The 20,510-nt window shown below is 50.9% G+C and overlaps 2 protein-coding genes across 6 annotated transcripts in view; one reads left to right on the top strand and one right to left on the bottom strand.

Moving 5' to 3' along the window:
* Nucleotides 1-7,396, top strand: part of RNF220 (ring finger protein 220) — a 228,797-nt gene extending 221,401 nt beyond the window's left edge. For all 4 annotated transcript variants that reach the window (XM_062580882.1, XM_062580880.1, XM_062580881.1 and 1 more), the window contains one exon: nt 6,622-7,396. In XM_062580882.1, the coding sequence (XP_062436866.1) occupies nt 6,622-6,693 (72 nt within the window). In that variant the 3' untranslated portion in view covers nt 6,694-7,396. The remainder of the gene's footprint in view (nt 1-6,621) is intronic.
* A 5,941-nt stretch (nt 7,397-13,337) lies between these two features.
* TMEM53 (transmembrane protein 53) lies at nt 13,338-20,503 on the bottom strand. 2 transcript variants are annotated; one of them, XM_062580884.1, is made up of 3 exons: nt 20,418-20,503; nt 19,973-20,085; nt 13,338-18,144 (listed from the first exon to the last, which is right to left on the bottom strand). In XM_062580884.1, exons 1-3 carry the CDS (start codon nt 20,461-20,463, stop codon nt 17,482-17,484), a joined length of 822 nt encoding a protein of 273 aa, XP_062436868.1. In that variant the 5' UTR covers nt 20,464-20,503; the 3' UTR covers nt 13,338-17,481. The 2 variants fall into 2 exon arrangements, with proteins under 2 accessions (XP_062436868.1, XP_062436869.1); XM_062580885.1 differs by having other exon boundaries at nt 20,369-20,460.
* Between the last annotated feature and the right edge of the window lie 7 nt (nt 20,504-20,510).

The raw sequence follows: 20,510 nt of genomic DNA, 5'->3' as shown, positions 1-20,510 counted from the left end.
TGGTGCTTGTTGAGTTAGCCTGCACTTGAGCCCCAGCAGAAGCTGTTTGATTAGACAGTCCTCTTCAGGATGGAGAAAAGGAGGAAACATCCCTTCATCCAGCATCAAGACACTATAAATAGGTGGTTTTGTCTCCTTCAACTTGCTCCCCAAGTAGAACCAGTCTGCCTGAGGGCCCTGGTCCAATAGCCACAGGCATAAGGTGCGCTGTGTGTGCTGTATGGGCGGTGAGCAGCTCCGTGCCTTTAGGTACAACGGGAATGGAGACAGTGAGGGGGATACAAGAAGTGTTGCTTAATGCCATGCAAATTCTTGCCCAGGTTCCTAGGAAATGGTATTAGCAGTTTCCAGCTAGGTTTATGTGCTGTTTTTGCATTGCTATTTCAAACCAGACTGATGAGTTGGCTCCTATTTGCTGGTTGTCTCTGGCTCACAACACAGTGGCGTTTTTCATTCATCCGTACCATGCCAAGAGGAGGAAGAGAGCTAGTGACAGCTTCAGGTTAAACAGCAACTGGGACACAAGCCTTGAATGACTTTCCTATGATCCCTTTTGGAAGCCCCTGAGAACACATTCAGATTCTGAAAAGACGGGAGAGGAAATAGCTTTGTAGCAAGGGAGACTTAGACTGAGCAGTCAGAGGTAGGGCTTGTTCCCCTGAACTGCAGCCATCCTCAAGGCAGGTGTCTGTGCTAAGGTGGTTGTTGGACTGTAGCCCTGCATCGCTGGAGTGTGTGGGATGGATCACCTCCTGGAAGAGATTTGTCTGCCTGTTCTGTGTCCCTCTCCATTAGCTGACAGAGACCATACAGTTACTTGTGGATAGGTTTACTATTTTCCTCATCCTAGGAAAAAATGTTCTAACAGTGAAGATCAGCAATCTGCTGCAGTGCCTTGCTAGGGAGATCATGGAGCCTCCGTCCTTGGAGGTTCGTAAGAACAGGTGGGATACATGTCTACTGGGGGTAATTCAGGTTGACGTAGCCTTACCAGGGAAATGGATTTGGTAGTTTCTTGAAGTCCATCAGGGCTGTGATTCTGTGATCTCCCAAATCCTGGTATCCTTCCTTCCTAAGTAGGTGAAATTAAAAGTGAAGTCGAACTGTTGTTGGCCAGTGGATGGAGCTGTTGGTGGGTACAGATAGAGGACAGGTTTCTTTATGAGGTGCAGGTTGCTGAGTTTACTCTGTGCTAGATCCTGTTCTTCCTGTGTGCATTTGCTGACCTGAGGCTTGTACTTGCCTGTCTTGGGTTTATTTGAAAATGACAACTGCAAAACTAGAACAAAATGACTTTTAAAAAGCATCATGGAACATGCTTTCAGGGGATCCATCGATATACACATATTCTTTGCAGTTGACACATTTATATCTTTGGTAGATTATGCTACTATGTTCTTAGCCTTGTAGCTTTTTCTAGGCTGTAATACCATATATCCCATGTGGGCTGAAGGGATATTTTTGTAAGAGACACAGAGCAGTCCTTCTGGGTGAATCCTCAGTGTTTCCAGCAATGTAGGGTCATCCTGAGACCACAGCTGCATGGAGACCACTGTGCTTGATCGATCACAGTGTTCCTATCTGCTGTGAGGTTGTCCAGGTTTTTATTAACATATTTCAATTTTGGTCTCCAACAACTTGTGGCAGTGAGTTCCACCAGTTAAGGAAGCTCTGTGAAAAAGGATGTTCTTCCAATTGCTTTAACCCTGACAGCTCGAGGTAATTGTGGGCAGTGGTGAACAGCTGCTTCTCTGGGAATTACCATTTACTGCAGCTTTGCGTGCAGAAATGGGGGCTGTCGTCTTGTTTGAGGACTGGATCTTGGAGTTTAGTGCCTCATCTCACGCACACCGGCTGTTGGTTTGGGTGCCTCCTGTCATCTCTTTGCCTTGGTTTTCCTTCCTGAAAAAATAGGCAGGCTTTGAGACCAGCTTGACAATGGTACTTCGTAGGTAAAGTTGCTCTGTGTGTGTTTCTTTATTCTTCTCTTTGCCTGATAGCATATTCTGCTTGGAAAATGCCCATTTGTAGGCCCACAGGACAGGAAGAAGTGCTAAACCCTTCCTTTTGAGTTTTCTTCCTTAGCCAATTTATAGCAGACATCACACAATTTTTTTTAAGAGGCAAATTTAAGACAAAATACTCCAATCCTTCCTGGCACCATGTGAGCCCTAACGACTACTCAGCATCTCAACTCTCGTTAATGTCTTTTTCAAACTGCTACCCCAAGTGATTAGCCTGTATTGTGGATCAATCACTTGCCAAATTTTAATTAAGAAAGGAGGAGAAAAAATAAACTCCATCTTGGTTCCAGTCCCTTTTCTTTGCTTTGTAACAGCCCTGGAGCAAACTTCTTGCAGCAGAGTTTTATAAACCCCTCAAAACTGGGGTTTATAATGGAAAAGCTGAGGTGGCCTTTACTCTAGCACACGCAGCTATAACACATCAAGGCTTTTCCATGAAGCTATGATGAAAGGAGCAGAAGGACCTGGAAAAAAAGAAAGAAAGAAAGAAATGGCCGACAGGTGGGACTTATTATTCCACAGCATTTTTATTTCAAGGAAAAAGTTTAGTAACCCCAGCTGGCAGGTGAGCAGTGGGGGAGCAAATGCTTTTTCATTGTGCCTGTGCCAGCATGTGTGTGTGTACATGCTTATGTGCCTCTCTACAAGAGAGGAGAGTTTAAATGCTAGTGCCAGTAAATGTTGTACACCTACGCAGAAAACTCAGATGTAAGGAACAAGGTCCTAACCAATTTTAATCTAAAAAGAAAAAATCAGGAGTTAGTTCTGAATTTGACAAGCATGCTGATGTGTGCAGAGGATGACAGTTTTATTAAAAAAAAAAAAAAAAAAAAAAAAAAAAAAAAAAAGGCTTCCCCAAGAGTCCAAAGTCGTTATTTTGGCTTGAACTATTTAATACAAAACATAAATAGTAGGGAGACCCAGAGACCTGGGCCTCCATGCGCCACGTGCAGTCAGCCTGCTTGGCATTCAGGCCAGGCTGCTGAACGTCCCTAAAACAGCGTTGTCCCCTATGATGTACCTGAGCTTCAGTGCTCAGAACAGGCTGTCCTCCGGCATGCTGGTGAAACAACATCCACCACGGTCGTAAGAGAATCTGCAGTTAGTCAAAAATCACAGCAGGGCCCTTCTCTTTGTGGGAACCAGCCACTGGCCTCCCTGGTCCAGGCACTGTGTGCGCTGTGGCCGGTATTTGTGTGCTGATGCAGGCAGCAGTGCCCTGCCTGGTTGGCTGTGGCATAGTGATACTGGGAAGGTAAGGCTGAAGGCCACAGCAGCTGAAGCAACCCACTCCTGGAGAGGCATCAGGGTTTATCTCCTGGTGGCAGTATGATCTGAGTTTCTCAGCTGTTTCTTGTTCCTTGTGCCAGACTTTACCAGGACTGTTCCACTTATATTAGGTTTCAAGTCAAGTAGATTTTGCAGAAAATATCAAAATGTGGCTGGATTCTGCCTTCTGACATGGTTGAGAGCTCAACCAACGTGCATCTCTCAGCCTTAGATGGGCAGGGTGGATCCCTCTAAAGCTGTAAGCATGGAGTGCAGAAAGCACATCTCTGGGACTGAGATCCCAAGGCCTGCTTAAAGTAGAAGCATAAATTCACCCATCTTCTCTTTCACCATAGTTTGAAGTAATTGCACGCGAGACCTTTTTTGGCTGCAGAGAAAAGGGCAAAGCTGCAGTCAGTTTAATCAGGTTTGTGCCACCATCCTTGTGGGCTTAGTGTGGGGACATCTGGGCAGGGTGGCTTTCCAGAGAACCTATCCTTCTGAGGTTCCCTGCATTGAGCTGTCTGGTCTGCGTTAGCAAGGTTACCCTGGAGAAAAGGAGTGCATACATCTGCCTGCAGTCTCAGATCACTTCCAAATCCCAGAATGGGGTTCAAGTTGCAAGCCAGTGAGATAGCAGCAGTTGAGGTTTGCTTTTGGTAAAATTGAACTAAAGGGACTAGTTTGGTGCTCCTCCCCCCATCTGCAGCCAAACATCTCCACTAACTTCAGCAGGGCTAAAGGAAGGTAATTGCTGAAGTGCTTTTCAGCACTGCACAGGAGCACTGCGGGATAGAGAGGGGCATGGTTTCAAGTGGCAGCAAGCACTTTCATTCATACTTCCATGCTAGACTCAGGGCAGACTGAGGCATCTGATGTGTTAGGAGACTTGTGCTGCAGAAGGTACTTCTCCAGTGTGTTATCCAAAGAGACAGAAGCTTTAAATACGTGGGTGAACACTTAGTAGCTGCTGACCAACAAGCTGTACCTGTTGTGGGAAGGAGAGCACAGACGCAGATGCATGGAGCTAGTCACATCTGGAATGCCTTAAAGTCCCTGTGCACGCTTATTTCTGCTTGTCAGGGAACGCAGGAAAGCCCAAATGGGGCCACAGCCAACTGCTGCCCCTTTGACAGCATGCTCTGAGTGAATTTCCCAGCACCTTCATGCCTCTTCCCCTGAGACCCTCAAGCTATAAAGATGATACCAAGAGGCCAGCCAGATACAACAGGCACCTCTGAGGACCAGGAAACTGCAAGGTGGTGCAGGTCTCAGAAGGAACTCAATTGAAACATGGTGTTTCATCATATTGCACCCAAATAAGTGAATCCCCGGTTTGGCAGTGCTGCCAAACAGTCCAACCCACAGTGGCTCTAAATATGGCGGAAGGGGCAGATCTTAACATTTTTCACTCCTACTTATAGGAGTTACTGCAAGAAGCTTGCTTTTTAGAAGCACATGCAGAGTAAGAGCTTGCTTTTCTCTGAGATGCATCTCAGAAAGCCAGAAAGACATGCCCAGAGTCGCCAGTGCCGGAGCTAGACACAACATCCAGACCACCAGTGGTCTGTCACATCCTGTCTGCACCTCGTACCTTGAGAGTGATGTGTCCAAGATGTCTTGGGCATCCGTTTATGCATATCATTCACCTCTAGGCCAACAGGCCTTTGTGTGTGGCTGTTTTAGATCTCAGATGCAAGTGTAGTTCCTACGTGCATCAGGGCAGTTGCTCTGCCACCAGCAGCAAAGGGAATCTGACTGGAACCTGAGCTGGGTCTGGGGAGCTTCAGGGAGGCAAAGCCCACATTCTCCCTGTGCAGGCACTGTTACGGAGCAGTGCGGACCCTCACGGTTTTCTAAGCAGCGGTGCCAACTCCCGCACTAGGTGTTTCCCTCAGCTCAGTGGGTGGCACTACTTAGAGTACTGTGGCAAGACATGATCCTGCCCTGCCACTCAGTCCATGTCCTGTAACATGCTCTGCTCACTGCTGCAAATGCTGAAACAAGCCCCATTAACGGGGAGCAGCAGCATTACTGAACACTGAGCTGCTTCAGTTCCGTCTGCAAGGCCCGTGCAAGCTGGCAGGCTCTCACGTGGCACTTTGCTCCTGTGCTTCTGGCCATGCTGAGCACTGGGCATTACCTGCTGGAAAGACCTCCAGCAGTGAGGCCTGCTCACAGCCGTGAGCAAAACTCAGGGAGTGCAGACAGCGCCTGTGCACAGTTCTGCGCAGCAGGAGGTTGTGCTGAGGTGATGCTTGGTGTTGAAAGCCAGGGCATCCCAATTTCCTGTGCTGCTGGTGCTGTGGACAAGAGGCTGCCTCGCAGCAGAGCCTTCTTTCTGTCATTTTTCCCATCAGCTGTCTGTCACATCTGCCAATCTAATGATGACCGGCTTAGACTGACCCTGATTCTGAGGCTTATTAACACCCTGTTGCTGTCAGGCTCGGTGACAGATGGCACATCAGCCATTGCTTTACTTCATGTAGTGTTCATGTTGGCCTCCTGTTAGCTTGCCTGGGCTCAGAGTTTATTGGTTTCAGTTCACCTTGGCAGAACAGGCAGACTTGTCTTCAAGGCAGGTCTGTGAGTTCGGCAGCCCTGGCAGGCTGGGATGGGACAGGACATGGATTTCCTTCCTGCCAGGAGCTCCAGAGCTTTCACAGGACAACAGAGGCGATCCTTCAGCGTGCTGCCCTGAACGGGATGGTCCCCCCAGCCACGTAGGTCCTCTCTGATCATGTGCCTACTCCTGGCATTTGTCCAATCACACTGTGAGCCGGTTGGGTCATCCCAACTGGAAACTGTGCTGGGTTCATTTTCTGCCTGTTCTGTGACCTGAGCTGGCTCATCAAGGGGTGCCAGTGAGCAAGGGGAATGGAAAGGAGCTGATCTGCCTGGCAGCTGGCGATCACAGCTCTGTGGGATGAGGCAGATCCATCCACAGCGGCTCCTCTCCACAGAGATGCCGAGCTAGGTGAAGAGTCTTGGTCCTGAGCCTCAGCTCTCAGCTAGGAACCTGCCTGACCTCCTCATGCCAGGGCCTGGTGCTGGGGACCTGCTGCTGTTACTGGAGTGGAATGAGGAGACTGGGGGCTAAGAAGAAACAAATCCGGACTTGCCTCCCCTTCTCGCAGCCGGGGCCTGCTCTTGGGAGGGTATTGCCCTGCCACCTGCAGGGCCCTGCATGCTGGGGAAGGGGGTTGGCCTTGCTTTCCTGCTCCCATGCTGCCCTTTTGGGGATCCTAGGCCAAGGGTGGGTCCATGTGGGTTGCCCTCCTTCGCTGTGCGTTGTTCTCATGCTGTTGGTCTCATCTGCTGCTTGCAGGGTGCCAAGAAGCTCTGTCCCCAGTGTAACACCATCACGTCTCCCGGAGACCTTCGGCGCATCTACTTATGAAGGACCCAGCGGGAGGGCAGGACCCGGCTACTCGCCTCAGCTCATCACACCATGGGGGAAAAGAACGACAGCAACAAAAAAAACAGACGTTTTAAAATTAAAAAGAAAAAAAAAAGACCCAGAGACTCCAGATGTGGACTTGAGGATATAGAAGCAGTGAGGAGCCTTGGCTCCCAGGTGTTGAGACCTCCTTCAGCATCTGCAGCGGGCAAAACCAAACCCTTCGTTGTGAAGCCCCCTTTTTTAAAACCAGTGTTCCCCATCGCCCCATTCCCTGGAGCTGGCTTTGCATCGCGGATGGCTCATGAGCCCTCCTTTGGACTGTGTTGTTGACCACTCTGACCCCAGGACACTGGGGAAGGGACCCTTGACAGAAAGATGTTAAATAACCTGTAACTTGTGTTTTTGTTCAGTTTTTTGTTTGTTTTTTGTTTTGGGTTTTGGTTTGGTTTGGTTTTGTTTTTTTTGTGGTGTTCTAGTGATAAAAAAAAAAAGGTTTAAAGAAAAAAAAACACACCCAGGCAGAAATGAAGCACATGTAATATAGATTATATATGTTTACAATGTTGTGTATAAATGGGATAGACTCAAACATTACATACTAATAAGTTTCCCTTTCCTTTTTTTTGGGTTGTATTTTTTTTAAAGAAGAAAAAAAAATGAGCAGAGAACATTAAACCCATATTTTTCTTGGTTCAGCAAAGTTTTGGCATTAAAGTCATTAGTTTAAAAAAGTATATATATACATATATATAATATAAATGGTTTAATGTTCTGTGGTGTATATTTCCTCATTCAGATATGAAGTTAACAGCTTTTAGTAATGGCTGTAGCATTGCCCATAACTTACAGAACTTATGGGGAGTAGAGGAGGTGGATTTTTGTCATTAGTTGTAGCTAATGGGGCTATTTATAATAGAATCGTTATCCCCGGAAAGACACGGCTTTTAACTCCTCGCCGGGGGACGGGGCAGGGGGAGGAGGTCTGGCTCAGCCGCTTTTGCCTTTTCCAGTTGGGGAAGGGGCAAACGGCAAGGAGCCAGAAGGAAACAGCCTGGCCAGGCGCTGCCCTCTCCCCCGGCTGGGACTCCCTGCTCGAAGGTGGGACTAACCCGCTTGCATCTCCTCCAAAGCCGCGGCCGCGCAGCCCGTCCTGCCCCGGGCCGAGCCGCCCGCCTGGCTGCGGGTGCGCGGCCGAGGCAGGGCCGCCGGAGCCCCTTCCCGGGGCAAGCGGAGGGAACAGCGTCGCGCGCGGGGCGGCCCTGCGGGGGGTTTTTCCCAGCCCGCCGCCTCCGTCCCGCTGGCCGCACCGCACCGCAGCGCTCCCTGGCACGGGGGCGCTCGGACGTTGCGCGAGCCTTGCAGGGCCGGCCCTTCCCGCGCCGCGTTCCCGTAGCTCCCCGCTCTCCGGGAACTTGCTTTTTGACAAAAGAGCAGAAAAGAGGTGTCGGCACCCGAGCCAGCCCCTTCTCCTCTTCCCCACGGCATCCCAGCTCGGCCCCGCGCGGGCCAGGACCCGGCGGGCCGAGCGAGCGGGCTGTGAGCTGGAGGTTCCCCTCCCTGGCTCGTCCCTAGCAGTCCCACGTGCTTGTCCGTATCCCCCATATCCTCAGCCTTAACCAAAGCTGCCATCTGGCCTGTTTTGTTTTTTTTTTATATTTTCAGGACCTAAGGCACAGAGGTGTCGATCGTTCCCCGAGGTGAACGTGCACCCTGCGCGCAGGAGCCCCGGCCGCGCGGTGCGGCGCACGGCCCTGCCCCGGCGCCAGGCGCTCGGTTGGGCGCCCGCTGTGCCAGGCAGCCTCCGGGCGCGCACGGGGTGCCAGCTCCCCGAAGCAGGAAGACGGGAGCGGGGAAACGCATCTCCCCTTGCTCCCGCAGAGGCGTTTGAAGCAGATCCCGCGCTAGGAGCACGGTGTGGCAGGGCAAGGCGCGTTTTAAGATGCTTTGGAGACTGCAGTGCATATTCGTTGCTGTGTTTCCTGGTGCAAAGCACGAGCCAGCGCAGGCCGGCTGAGGGAGGCGATTAGAGCCAAGCCCCAGCTCTGCCGCGCTGGGGTGCTGCAGGAGGAGGCCACCTCGGGAGGCAGGATGTCTTACATGCCAGCCCTGTTCCTCTGCCACGTGCCTGATGCTTTTTCCAGAGAGCAGCTGTTTCCCTCAGCGTCCCCTTGAGTGATTTCAGAAGGATCCCACTGCACCCTGAGAAAAACCAAAAGGCAGGAGCTGTGTTTTATCATCGTCTTGGCAAAAATCTGCAGCGCTTAACTGACGGTTTCCCAGGTCTCCAAGCTTTTAGCAGCATGGTGGTTGCAGCCTTCCCTGCTCGGGGGGAGCCCAGGAACCTTCCCGCAGAGCTCCCGGGAACCGAGATGCTGAGCCACGGCGGGAGGGTCCCGCCGGCCCCGGCAAGTCTGGAGCGGAGGGGGAGGCTGCACCCAGCCGAGCTCTCCCGGCCAGGACCGCTCACAGCAGGGGAAAGGCAGGCACGTGAAACGGGGATCTTGGGGTTCGGAAGTGGAATAGGTTTGCGGTGAGGCAGGGCTGCGGGTGCAGCGCAAGCAGGGCAGTGATGCCCTGAGCGCCGGGGCCTGGGCGCCGCGCTGGAGAGGTGCCGCGGGCCGCCCTGAGAGCCGCTGGGCAGGGGGAGACGGCAGGACCCGGCCCCAGTCCTCCCTTGGAGATAGGCCCCGGGAGCCAGGATTCCCGGCCTGTGTTGTGGACCGGCCGTGTGCTCTATGTACGTATGTGTAAAACCATATGTAACTAGTCATTGTTTCTTTGTTTTGTTTCTTGAGGTTTTTTTTTTTTGTTTTTTTTTTTAATTGTAAAGCCATCCCATTTTCAAGGGGGAGGCTGGGGAGAGCAGCGTCTCATCGCTGGCTGCTGCAAGAGCCAGCTGCGTATCGGAACAGGCACCAGCCGCTTCCCGTCTTCTGTAATGAGTTTAAACCATTGAAAAAAAGGAAAAAAAGAAAAAAAAAGGAAAAAAAAAGAAATCGGAGTTACCTATCTTTGCCCAAAGAATCCCAGTTGCACAAAGCGATATTCCGGTGTGTCAATGATTGTGTGTCAGTGTATATTATACAAAGAGGTACTTGTCACTCCCGTTTGTAAACTACATTTGACATTAATTAAACAAATATAAATCTTCTTGGGCCCTCCAGCCTTCTCTGCGTTTCCTTTTGCATCCGAGCAGCTCCTCTTCCTCCGCGCCTGGAAGCGCAGGTGGTGCCACAAGAGCCCTGCAGCCCCGCGGCGCGGGGGAGCCCGTCGGCGGGACGGGGCCACGGCAGCGCCCGTGTCCAGAGCCCGGTCCCGGGGCAGGGCTGGTGGCTTGGGGACGCGTCCGGGGGCCCGGGGCATTGCAGAGCGGGGAGCGAGGGACGAGAACCGCCCGGGAGCCACCGGCAGGGCATAAAAATGCAGCCCGTGCCGCTGCCGCCCGCCAGAAATGAGCACGTAAGGGGAGCTGCGGCAGGCAATGAACTCAGCACTTTATTCTGCAAATAAACACGATTTTAAAAGTCCTAATTGCCGCAGACGTCCAGGCCGCGCCGTTATTTATTCCTTTTGCTAAGAGCCAGGGCCGCCGGGCGGAGGATGGAGCCGGCAGCCCCGCGGGCAGGTTCGGGCCCCGGGGCCGGCGCGGGGAGGGCAGCGGCTCGGGGGCCGCGGGGCGGGGGGGTTCAGGTTTGCCCCCCACCCCGCTAATGAAGTCAGAGCGGCCGCGGTATTTCGCCGTTTCCCCGGCGGCGCGGGGGGAAGGTGGCGCCCAGCCCCAACAGATCTATACGTGCTGCATTAGGGGCCGCCGGCAGCGTGTAGGGTTACCTGCGGCGGTGCTGGGGGGGGGGGCCGTGGGTCGACCCCCCTGCCCGGCTGGGGGCCGGCCGTGCTGGCGCCGACGCTTTCGGTTTGCAAACATTTTGCAGATGGGTCTATGGGGGCTTCCCCCCACCCCACTGCCTGGCCCCATGGTGGCTGGGTGCCCCCCGGGGATGGGTGCTGGGGGAGGGGGGGGGTCCCTGAGCAGCCAGAACACCTGGGCCCTTTTTGCAGCCAGGTGACCTGAGGGTTTGGCCAATTTTTGTGGGATCTTTCTCTACCCAGGTGACATGTTGCAGCAGTCCAATGGGCAAAAAAAACTTTTTTTTTTTCTTCCTTTTTTAGTGCGGAGAGCCCCTCCTGCCCCGCTCGAACCTCTCACCGGACCACCAGGCTCCAGGACCCGGTGCTTTCCGGCCCCTGCCAAGCAGCAGCGTCCCGCAGCCCTGGCCAGCCAGCTGGGGAAGGGGGCCCGGGCCTGGAGGAGGCCTGAGGCCAGGATGAGGGGCTGGAAACTCTCTCTTCCCCTCTCTCTGCCACCCCACAGTGGGCTGCTAATATTTTATTTAAAATATCTTTAGGAAGCGGAGGGCTGTGATGTATCGAATGTATTGAGAAAATGCTAATGCGTAATAGCGTGTGTCAGGGGCCTCGTTCATCACCCCGCACCGCCTTCTGGGGGATCCATATCTAATTAACAGTAATGAATGAGGGAGCCCACCTAATGACAGCCAGCCAGTTTGTTATGGAAATGAGGCAATCCCATTAGGCAAAACACTTAATTAAACAAACTGCTCGGAGTGGGGGACGGGCCCAGTCCGGGTGGGCACCTACGCAGGGCTCCCACGCTGCGGATCCGCGGCACAAGAGCTGCACCCCCCCCCCCCCCGCCGTGGGGCCGCTGCGGGTCCGGGGGTGCCACCCCCCCCCAAGGACGCGGCAGCCCGGTGGCTTCACCCGGCTCGCACGCCGCAGCCGCCGCGCCGCCGCCGGCCCCCGGCGCGGGCGCCCCGCGCTCGCCCATCGACGTGCGTGCAGGCCGAGCGCGGATTCCCAATCAAACGCGTGTACTTGGCTCCCGCGCTATTGACGCTGAAGCAAGAAGGGCTCAAGGTTAATTCCTTATCAATACCCTACTGTCAGCTCATTAATCACCCAGGCAGGTCGGGGGCTGCCGCCGCTCTCCCTACCCCGGCCCGGCTGCGAGGCACCCGCGCCCGCGCGCCGCTGCACCGCCCGGGCTCTGCCGGCCGGCTCCCGGCTCCGGCCCCGGTTCACGCAGCACCTGCTCCGGAAAGCTGGCGCTGGAATAACACCCCCGGGGACGCGGGGGTCCCTGCCTTCCCCGGCTGGCCCTGCGGGGGCACCTTGGAGCCTCGCTGAGCTTTGCAGCCTCGACTGTGTCGCCACGCAAACCCCGTCCCAGCGCGGAGCCCCCGGTGCGGCCACATTCGGTCCTGCTGCTCCCGCAGTCAGAACTTCAGTTTGAATTCCTCGCTAAAGCTGAAAACCACGGTCTAGTGTAGCTTTTGTGCAGACAGCCCTAAGGCTTGGTAGCTATTCCGTATTAACTCACAAGCTCTACCTCTTGGTGCCGTATTTTGGCCTTCTTGCTGGTTTCCCTTTCCTTGCTTTGAGCATCTTTTATTGGAGATGCTTTCAGGCGCACAGGAAACACTAGGCTGAGTCACACCCTTGGTGTCTTGTGCAGGACCTGCCTCAGGCTGCAGTACCAGATGGTTTCAAAGCTGCTGCGAGAAACAGGATACGGTTACACCTTCCTCCTAATTCCTAACAGCAGGACATGGGGTGAAACCTAACAACTTCCCAAACAAGAGGTTATTTTAATCCTATCATTATATAATCTACTTCCCCACGTAACTCCTTACCCTCTCTTCTCAAGTCCTTCTTAAGCGCTTGGCTCCAGCTGGCTCGTGTGCGCAGAGCTTTCCTCCGCTGAGCAGCATGGTTGCAGCAGCCTTGCCTTTGCTGTGGTCCCAGCAGGCCAATCGTACCTCAGCTCAGAGCTGCAACGAATGCTATGGGTCTCCCCTCCGGGCTCCCCACGCCAGTGCTTGTCTCCTAAATTAGATCAGCCCCCTCTCGTTATTTCAGCACAACCAGTGCCCAGCAGGGACATGCAGCCCCAGTCATCTGCAGGGGGACGACCACCCTACAAGGACACAAGTGGCCCCAAGGACACAAGAGCAACACGGCAGGGCTAAGCACTCCCCTCCTCGAAGGGACATACTTCTCCTGTTAAACTCTTTCAGCTCAGCCCACACATACAGCCTTTCTAACGCCTGGTGGCCCAGCAGCCTCCTTGCAAGGGCCAGCTCCAGCCTTAACAAGCTTTCCCTCTTTCCTAATGACTGAACCTACAGAAAAATTGGCTAAAATGTCTCCATGAACGGGGACTGGAGGAAAGAGAGGGCCTGCTGCCACCTCGTGGAACAACTTCTCCATCCCAGTCTCCGTTTTGCAGGCCAAACTCGTGGAGAGAGGCCGCCAGCTTCAGAGCATCATGCACCCAGCACCCACAGCATGGCCACGGGGGTTGTCACTCACTGGGGCAGACATCTGATGCCACCTGCATCTCAGGGTCTCTGCATCACATGCACTGGCTCCACACCTCCTCCTGTCTGTTCTTGAGGAGGAAGAACCTGGAGTTCAGTTACTCATCTCCATTCCTGATTTTTTTTGTTGTCCACAACTCCTTTTTCATTTTGTGCATACGCCTGCAACTTGCCAACACCTACAAAGATAAGGCCTCAGTCTTTACAGTTTACTGCCTGAACATACAGGAGGCAACAGGAGATTTTTTAAAAGCCTTTATTATGTGCGCACACAGATTAGTCTTTATTCAGCAGCCTGGCTTGAATTCTTCTCTCATCACAGATTTTCCACCAGTCTAAAATGCAACTCCTGGCTGGACTTGTTTATGGCCCCTGTACCACCCACAGCACCTCCGCAGCCTCCCAACCCTGGCTGTGCAGGTGTCCTCTCACCATCCAGTCAGCGGAAGCTAAACTTTCTTCTGCCAAGGCCCACAACCACCCTGACCACCACTTCACCAGCCTTTTTCTTTCTATAAGCCTTTCCTGTAACATCGCCAGTGCCTACGCAGAAAAGGCTGCACATGGGACTGAGCACGCAGCCAGCTCCCTTGCAGGAAACACTCACAAATGGCTTTTGTTCATGAGGAAAGGTTAATTTGTGCTCTTGCAAAATTAACCTAGATAGGAAATGCACAATGCCAGCAGCTGGCCCCTGGGAACCCTGGGCATCTTCCTCTCCCACCACAGCTGGTATTTCACCTGCACAGCTCAGCAGGGCCCCACGTGAGAGTTTAACTGCGTTAAAATGAACTTAAGGCTTCACAGGCTGGCAGGAAAACGGTGCCTGCAAGTGTCACATCCTGTCCCCTATCCCCAAAGCAAGTCACAGGGTGCTGCTTTTTCTCCCAAAGTGCTGATCTGCATTACCCCTCCCTTTGTCTCAAAGATTACTTGGATCTACCAAGACATGCCAATCTTTGGCTTTCATTATTGAGGCTGAAGCTCTCTAGGAACACTGGCTGCACCAAACTGACAGTTTAGCAAGGATTAGAGGTTGTTTTTCAAAAATCCAGTAGAGCTTGGATCAGTTCTTGGCTGAGTGCCTTCAGGCTCCAAGTTATTAACCTTCTGTTTCAAATAACAAGCAACAGAAATACAGAGGGCAGAAAAGGGGGGCAAGCATACATGTTGTATAGGGAAGAAAAGGGCAATATATCATACAATACACTTAACACATTGCTCATAATCACAATTAAAATTTGCTAGGATATGGAAAACTAAACCCATCAGCACCAATCTTCTGGGTGACTTCCTCCATAAATCACTAGCCTGCTAGAGATCGCCCCACTGTTCTTTGAGAAGGGTGGATACATGAATTAATCCCAATTTTTAAATAGTTTCTGTAGTAGTAGAAATGCCCATGAATAAGTTCCTGTTCATGTAGTACAGGGTGGCCTATGGAAATGCAACTCGGCTACCTGGGCACGTGCCAGCTCTTTCAAAGGTGCCCACTGTCACACCAGCAGTTTAGGGCAGCAGGACTACAGTACAACAGTGAAGCACATCGTGCAACTTCTTTGCATGCAGGGCTCCATCAGAAGGCACACGCTCCCCGTCAGCACGGCAATGCCCCAGCCTTGCTCTTGCTCTGGGGGACCCGATCACAGGATAAACTGATCCACAGCCACAAACCAGGGCTACTCATTGCACCAGGCACACTGGATCCTAGAGCTGAAGAGGCCAGTAAGCTGCAAATGCACAGTTTGTGCTGAAAACAAGGGTGGTCTAGCTGCCCCCAGCCAAGCGCAATGCTGAGGTGCCAATGGCACAGAAACACTCTAAGGACCGGTGAAAAGAGGTGAGAGTATGGAGCGCTGGAAGCGTGTATGTAGGAATACGCACATTGGAGCAAAGACGCAGAGGGATCCAGACCTTGGAGGCCGGCAGGTATTACAGGCTGCGGCACCGGAAAGCAAGAAGTTGGAGGGCATGGACAGCAGGAGGTAGGGAGTGGCAATCCTGTTGCAGGGATGAAGGGGGAGATTAAAGGTGTGACACAGGTGTGATGCTCTTCCCAGGGGGATTTTGACCATTTTGTCACACAGGGATGGAGGGCTTAGCTCCAACACCTGCCAACCACACACCACAGCAGCCTAAGCGCTTAAATAGGCACACAGAGAAGTTCAACACCCAAGGCAATAAACAGCAACAGCAGAATCCCAGTCCAGCACAACTGTATTAATTCAAAGTTAAACATTATAAAGTGTTTAAGAGTTCTATAAATACTGAACCCACAGAAATCAGCACGAGGGCAAGTGTTAGTTAAATAACCTTTATCACGTCTGCTCCCTAAGCATTTTCACAGTCCCACAAATAGGCTGGATGCTCAGAAGAAAGATACAGCACAGTTCTCCAGGAAGGCAAGCAAACACATGACAGCTTAGCAGTTACAGCACTGATAGCACAAGTCAGATTTAGGTTCAAAAATCTACAAGACCTGTGATGGACTTTCTGGGATATGAAATCCAGACATGGTCCCCTAGGTCCAAATCCTAGGAATAAGAATTTCTTTACAGAAAACAGTCTATTGAAAGTTCTCATACCACAGGGTAGCCCACACAGCTGATTCTCACAGTGGAAGTCAAAACTCAAAGATTACACCTACACAAGGCTGTGCCTCAAGCAGTAAGGGCTCTCATGCTTGGAGACAGTTTTCACTTAAATAATTGAAAATAAACCAGGCAGTCAGCCCCCTTTTAGGCAATTCTCACATATCCTATACACCGCAATCCACCCCTCAAAAGCATGCTCAACGTGGGCTTATTCTTAGTTTTAAGGAAGTGTTGCCACATTATTCTGCTAAAAACAGGTGCTCTAGCCACAGACCACAACTCATCCTGTGTTGTCTCGTGTGACGTGTTAGAGTTCATGTTGTAAACTCAGAAATAATTTTAGCGCATCCCAAGAGATCTCTCTGTCTGTGTTTCCCTTCAGAACAGCAAGTGCCTTGTAACTGTGGATGGCAGCACCCTAAGGGTGGGCGAGTCAAGCACAGGCAGCAAACACTCATAAGAATTCTCGTGTTTTCCATGTCCTTACCTTGCAAGGGCAGCCCCTTGTTCATGCCTCTCCATGGCAGGGCCTGTTCCTGCAGTTGGAGAGTAAGAACTTAAAAGTTGGCTAAAAATGACCACCACATTTTTAATTAGTTTCCAACGCTGTGACGCAGAGGAAATGCGTTATTAGCAGGCTCTGCCTCTGAGTTTATCCCCGTCTCTCCCTAAAATAAATCACAAAGCCCAAGAACAAACATGGCTGCAAAGCAGTGCAACAAGCTACTTTTTCACTGGGTAAAATGAAATCATTTCTTTGCATTAGAAGTACACACTGCACAAGCAGCAAAGACTGATCATCTGAAAAGAGCATCATGGGGAAAAAAAAACATTGAATTTCATGGTCATTTGTGGGCTAGCTCACTGGAAGCGATTTAAGAAACACCTAGTATAAATCATAGCTCCGATAGACAGTTCCATTTTTCTCTCCAATTCCACCTATTTCTGAGGTCTTCTGGGTTACAGCTATGCCAGTTTCCCGGCATTCCCAGATGCACAATCTAGGCTGTTCCACAATATACAATAATAAACGTGCATTTCTCCAGAAAATTAAAACTACTCATGAGAACACAGGGAAGAAAAAAGGAAGAGCAACAAAAAGATTAATCTGATCTTTCGGTTGAAGAACATAGAATTTATCACAAACTTTTAAGCCTCCTTCCAGGGCAAGGGAATCAGTGCTTTGCTGTGCTATCTACACTCTTTAATGAAAGCAGATGGCAGTCTGGTCATATTTCCATGCACAAGCCTTCTCCAGATCTTGCATTTGGCTCTTGGGCATGCTCTCCAGCAACGACTGCAACAGTTACAATGCACTGAGAGAAGAGGGAAATTCTGCAGAGCTGCTTCTGTTTGCTCACTACAAGATGAAAGAAATAACAGAGAAAGAACAAATACATTGAAGAGCTGTAATGTTAGAACCAGTACAAGGCAACGGAACATGCACATTAGACATCAGGGACAAGAACACAGTATAAAAAGTAGAGAACAACACGGGACAGGAAGAAACAAATAACATCCAGGTGAAATTCTAGTCTGTGACACCTTAGTAAAGCAGATAAAGCTAGGATTTCACCATTAGTACCTAAAATTACCCCACATCTACTTGCTCCTACGACTCAGCGGGCGCAAAGGCCAGCCTGGAGGCGTTCAGATATTTATCTAGTGAAAAAAAAGCTGAGGACAGAGGAAGTCTCTGCTTTCCTCACTTCAAAAACACAGAAGCAAGGGGGTGATGTTTCCTATACAACCTGAGCAAAGTAGAGGCATACAGATAAGTAATTACACCACTAACAAGGTGAGCCCCTGACACAGTCCAACAGAAAAGTCATACAGAGGTTGCTGTAATAGGTGGGATATGCCCGCATATGGCTGACGTGAGCAGAGTCTGAAAAGTCTACAGCTTTCACAGAGACACCAAGCCGCTGCCGGGCATCAGCCATGTGCTCAACTTCACTGGCCTCAATGACTGCATCAGCTTGGGAATAGAGGTAAAGCTCGGGCCATCGGGAGGGCGCTTTCAGCAGGACATCGTAATGACTCTCATGGATGAAGCGGGTCAACGGGTACAGGATGATCCGCATCACAACAGCTGTAGCGGCAAAACTGAACAAGAGGAAATACTTGAGCAGCACATTAGTGGATACCAAGACAGTTCCCAAAGCACGAAGGCCTCCTCTCAAGTTTCTTCTGCCAGGAGCACTATCAAAAATGGTGCCCACTACTTTGAGGCTCTTGAATGGCTGCTCTGTGTGGAGTGCTTCAAGGATATAGCGGTATAGCATGACCCCACCATTGCTGAAAACATGGAACAGAACAGGTCTATTTTCGATGCTGTAGTCGAAGAGCAGCTCCAGGAGTCTCCTAGCTGGGGTCTGGAGGGATCTGATGCCAAAAGACTCCGAGAAGAACACCATCCTCCACGGAGCTGTGTAGCGGATGGTGGCGCACCCCTAAGAAGAACAGATAGAGACCTCCATATTGGGCTGTGCTGCAAATTACAGAGTATACAAGCAGTAGGACACAGAACAGGAAGATTTGAGTCAGGTTGCCAACAGAAGTCACAGGACCATGAGAAGCTCTTCGGTAGAAAAGCATCAATACGAACAGGATTGTAATAACAACAACACAGTATGATGAAAGGGTTTTTCAATAGCAGAGGGCCTGAATTTGATGACATCTAAGATTCTTCCAAGTCTTTTGCCAACTGGCACAGCCCCTAAGTACAGTACCACCCACACTGTTATAAGTGTTAATCTTCACCCAAGAACAGAAAACAGGCCCTTTTCTCCAACTCACAAACCTTCAGGAAAGGCCATTTGGGGAAGAAGGATTTTCCCTGATGCACACCCAATTCATGAGAGTGAAATAAACTTCTTCCTGTCCTTTGGTAGTATCCATTTGCAGCCATCTATAAGACTCGCCTACAATAAGCACCAGTGTGGTTTTGTAATCCTTTCTGAAACTCTTTAGCTATTCAAGTGAAAAGAGTCAGAAGGCTTATGCAACTTGCCTTTACAGTTAAGATCTTTCAGGTAGGTGTAGATTGGGAAACAGGACCTCAGAGAAGTTTCTAAATGAGTTTCATACCAAGCAAGAAATTCTAAAGGCATTTCATGCCACCCTGAACTTGCTGCTATTATACACTGACTGCTGTAAGGCAGAGGCACCAAGACTATCCTCCCTCCCAGAGCTCCCTGAACAGCGAGCTAGGAAGAACAGAGGATATCGAGTTTCAGTTCTTAAATCAAAGGTTTGTATATCATCTGGCCAAGGCTGCAGTCACTTCCTCATTAGGGGCCTAAGAAAACCCCTTCTTTCCTTTTCCATTTCCCTCATCCTTCTGATAGAAAAGTATTTCACAAAGTTGGCATGCTGCCATGTAATACGCTCCTCATCTGATCAGCAGCATCTCTTAGTCATAACAATCTCTTAACAATTAACTCTTCACTAGAAGAAGTCAATTAATGACTCTTGCACTGGATTACATATTAACAATACACTTGTTAATGTACAAGTCTTGCCACCCAGATCTGGAACAAATTTGGTAAAAAAAAACAAGATTTTGGCATTTTCACAAAATTAAAGTGTCTAACATTTAACTGAGACCCAATACAACAAGCTGAGATCATTCCAGTAAACTATGGTATTAGAAAGGAACATATCATAACTTAGGAGACCAGCAATTGGACAACCTCTTTAGTTCAGATGTAAAGAGTTGCTAATGACTAAGTATTAATATCATAGAATGCCTGCTTCTCAGAAAGCATAAAACAAATTTGTAACCCAACACATAGATGAACTATCTCAACAGAAAGGAAAAGCTGAGGGAATGACAGATGCTGATATGCTCTCAGTCTCCAGACTGGCATTGCCAGGTTTGTGCTGTGGCCTATTAGCAAGCAGTAAGTTTATGGATTTTTTTTTTTTTTGGGGGGGGGGGGGGGAGGGAAGGGTTTCTGTAGTTCATTAATTATCTCACAATCTTAAAGGACTTAAAATACCCCAGTCATTCACACAGAGGCAGAAAGTGTTCTTCTGAGAAAGTATTTTTGTCTCTCACTTGCACACACAAAGATGACCTCAGCAACTGCTTACATAATACTGGCTAAGCAGCTCCTAGACACAAGGAGCTTTCAATGACCATCAGAACTTACCACTTACTCCCGATGACTTTGGAGCAAGAGAGGCTTTAGAGTGATCTTACCAGCATGCAGAAAAGAGACAGTTTCCCAGAGGGATGTATGATAGTGTTATGAAAAATATAAACAAGCTACTCACCTTCTGACTGTAAATTGCACTGTATTTGGCTAGATATTTGTCCTGACAGCCTGCCCAACCGAGAAGGATCACCACAGGCTGACCATCTGCAGCCCCTCCTTTCGTGCTGCTCTCTGAAACAAGTCGTAAGGTTGACACTGGGGGTCCCACAGGTCCAAACCTCCCCCTCCTCCTTCCTCAGGGGCCTCCTCAACCCTTCTGTCATTGGGGGTCCCCAAGGCCCAGTTTCTCTCCTCTATGCCCAAGGGTCCCCCAGACCCCCCTGCCACAAAGGGCCCCAGGCCCAGTTTCCCTCCTCTATCCTCAAGGCCCCCCAGGGCCTAGTCCCCCCCTTTCCTCCAGGGTCTCCCAAGCCCGCCCCCCCCCCTTCTCTCACGCGTCCCCCAGGCCCGGCACCTCCTCCCTCAGGACTCGGCCGCCCCTCCGGCCCCCAGGGCCGCCGCACCCGCCGCCAGCTCCACCGCCGCCGCCTCCAGCCTGCAGCTCCCCATCACGGCCGGCTCTCACTTCACGCTCCTCCGGCGCTTCCGCTCTCCCC

Source organism: Rhea pennata, chromosome 8 (genome assembly GCF_028389875.1).
Source record: "Rhea pennata isolate bPtePen1 chromosome 8, bPtePen1.pri, whole genome shotgun sequence".
Classification (NCBI taxonomy): Eukaryota; Metazoa; Chordata; class Aves; order Rheiformes; family Rheidae; genus Rhea; species Rhea pennata.
Note: the sequence above shows the minus strand (reverse complement) of the source record. Positions and strands in the feature narration are given on the sequence as shown.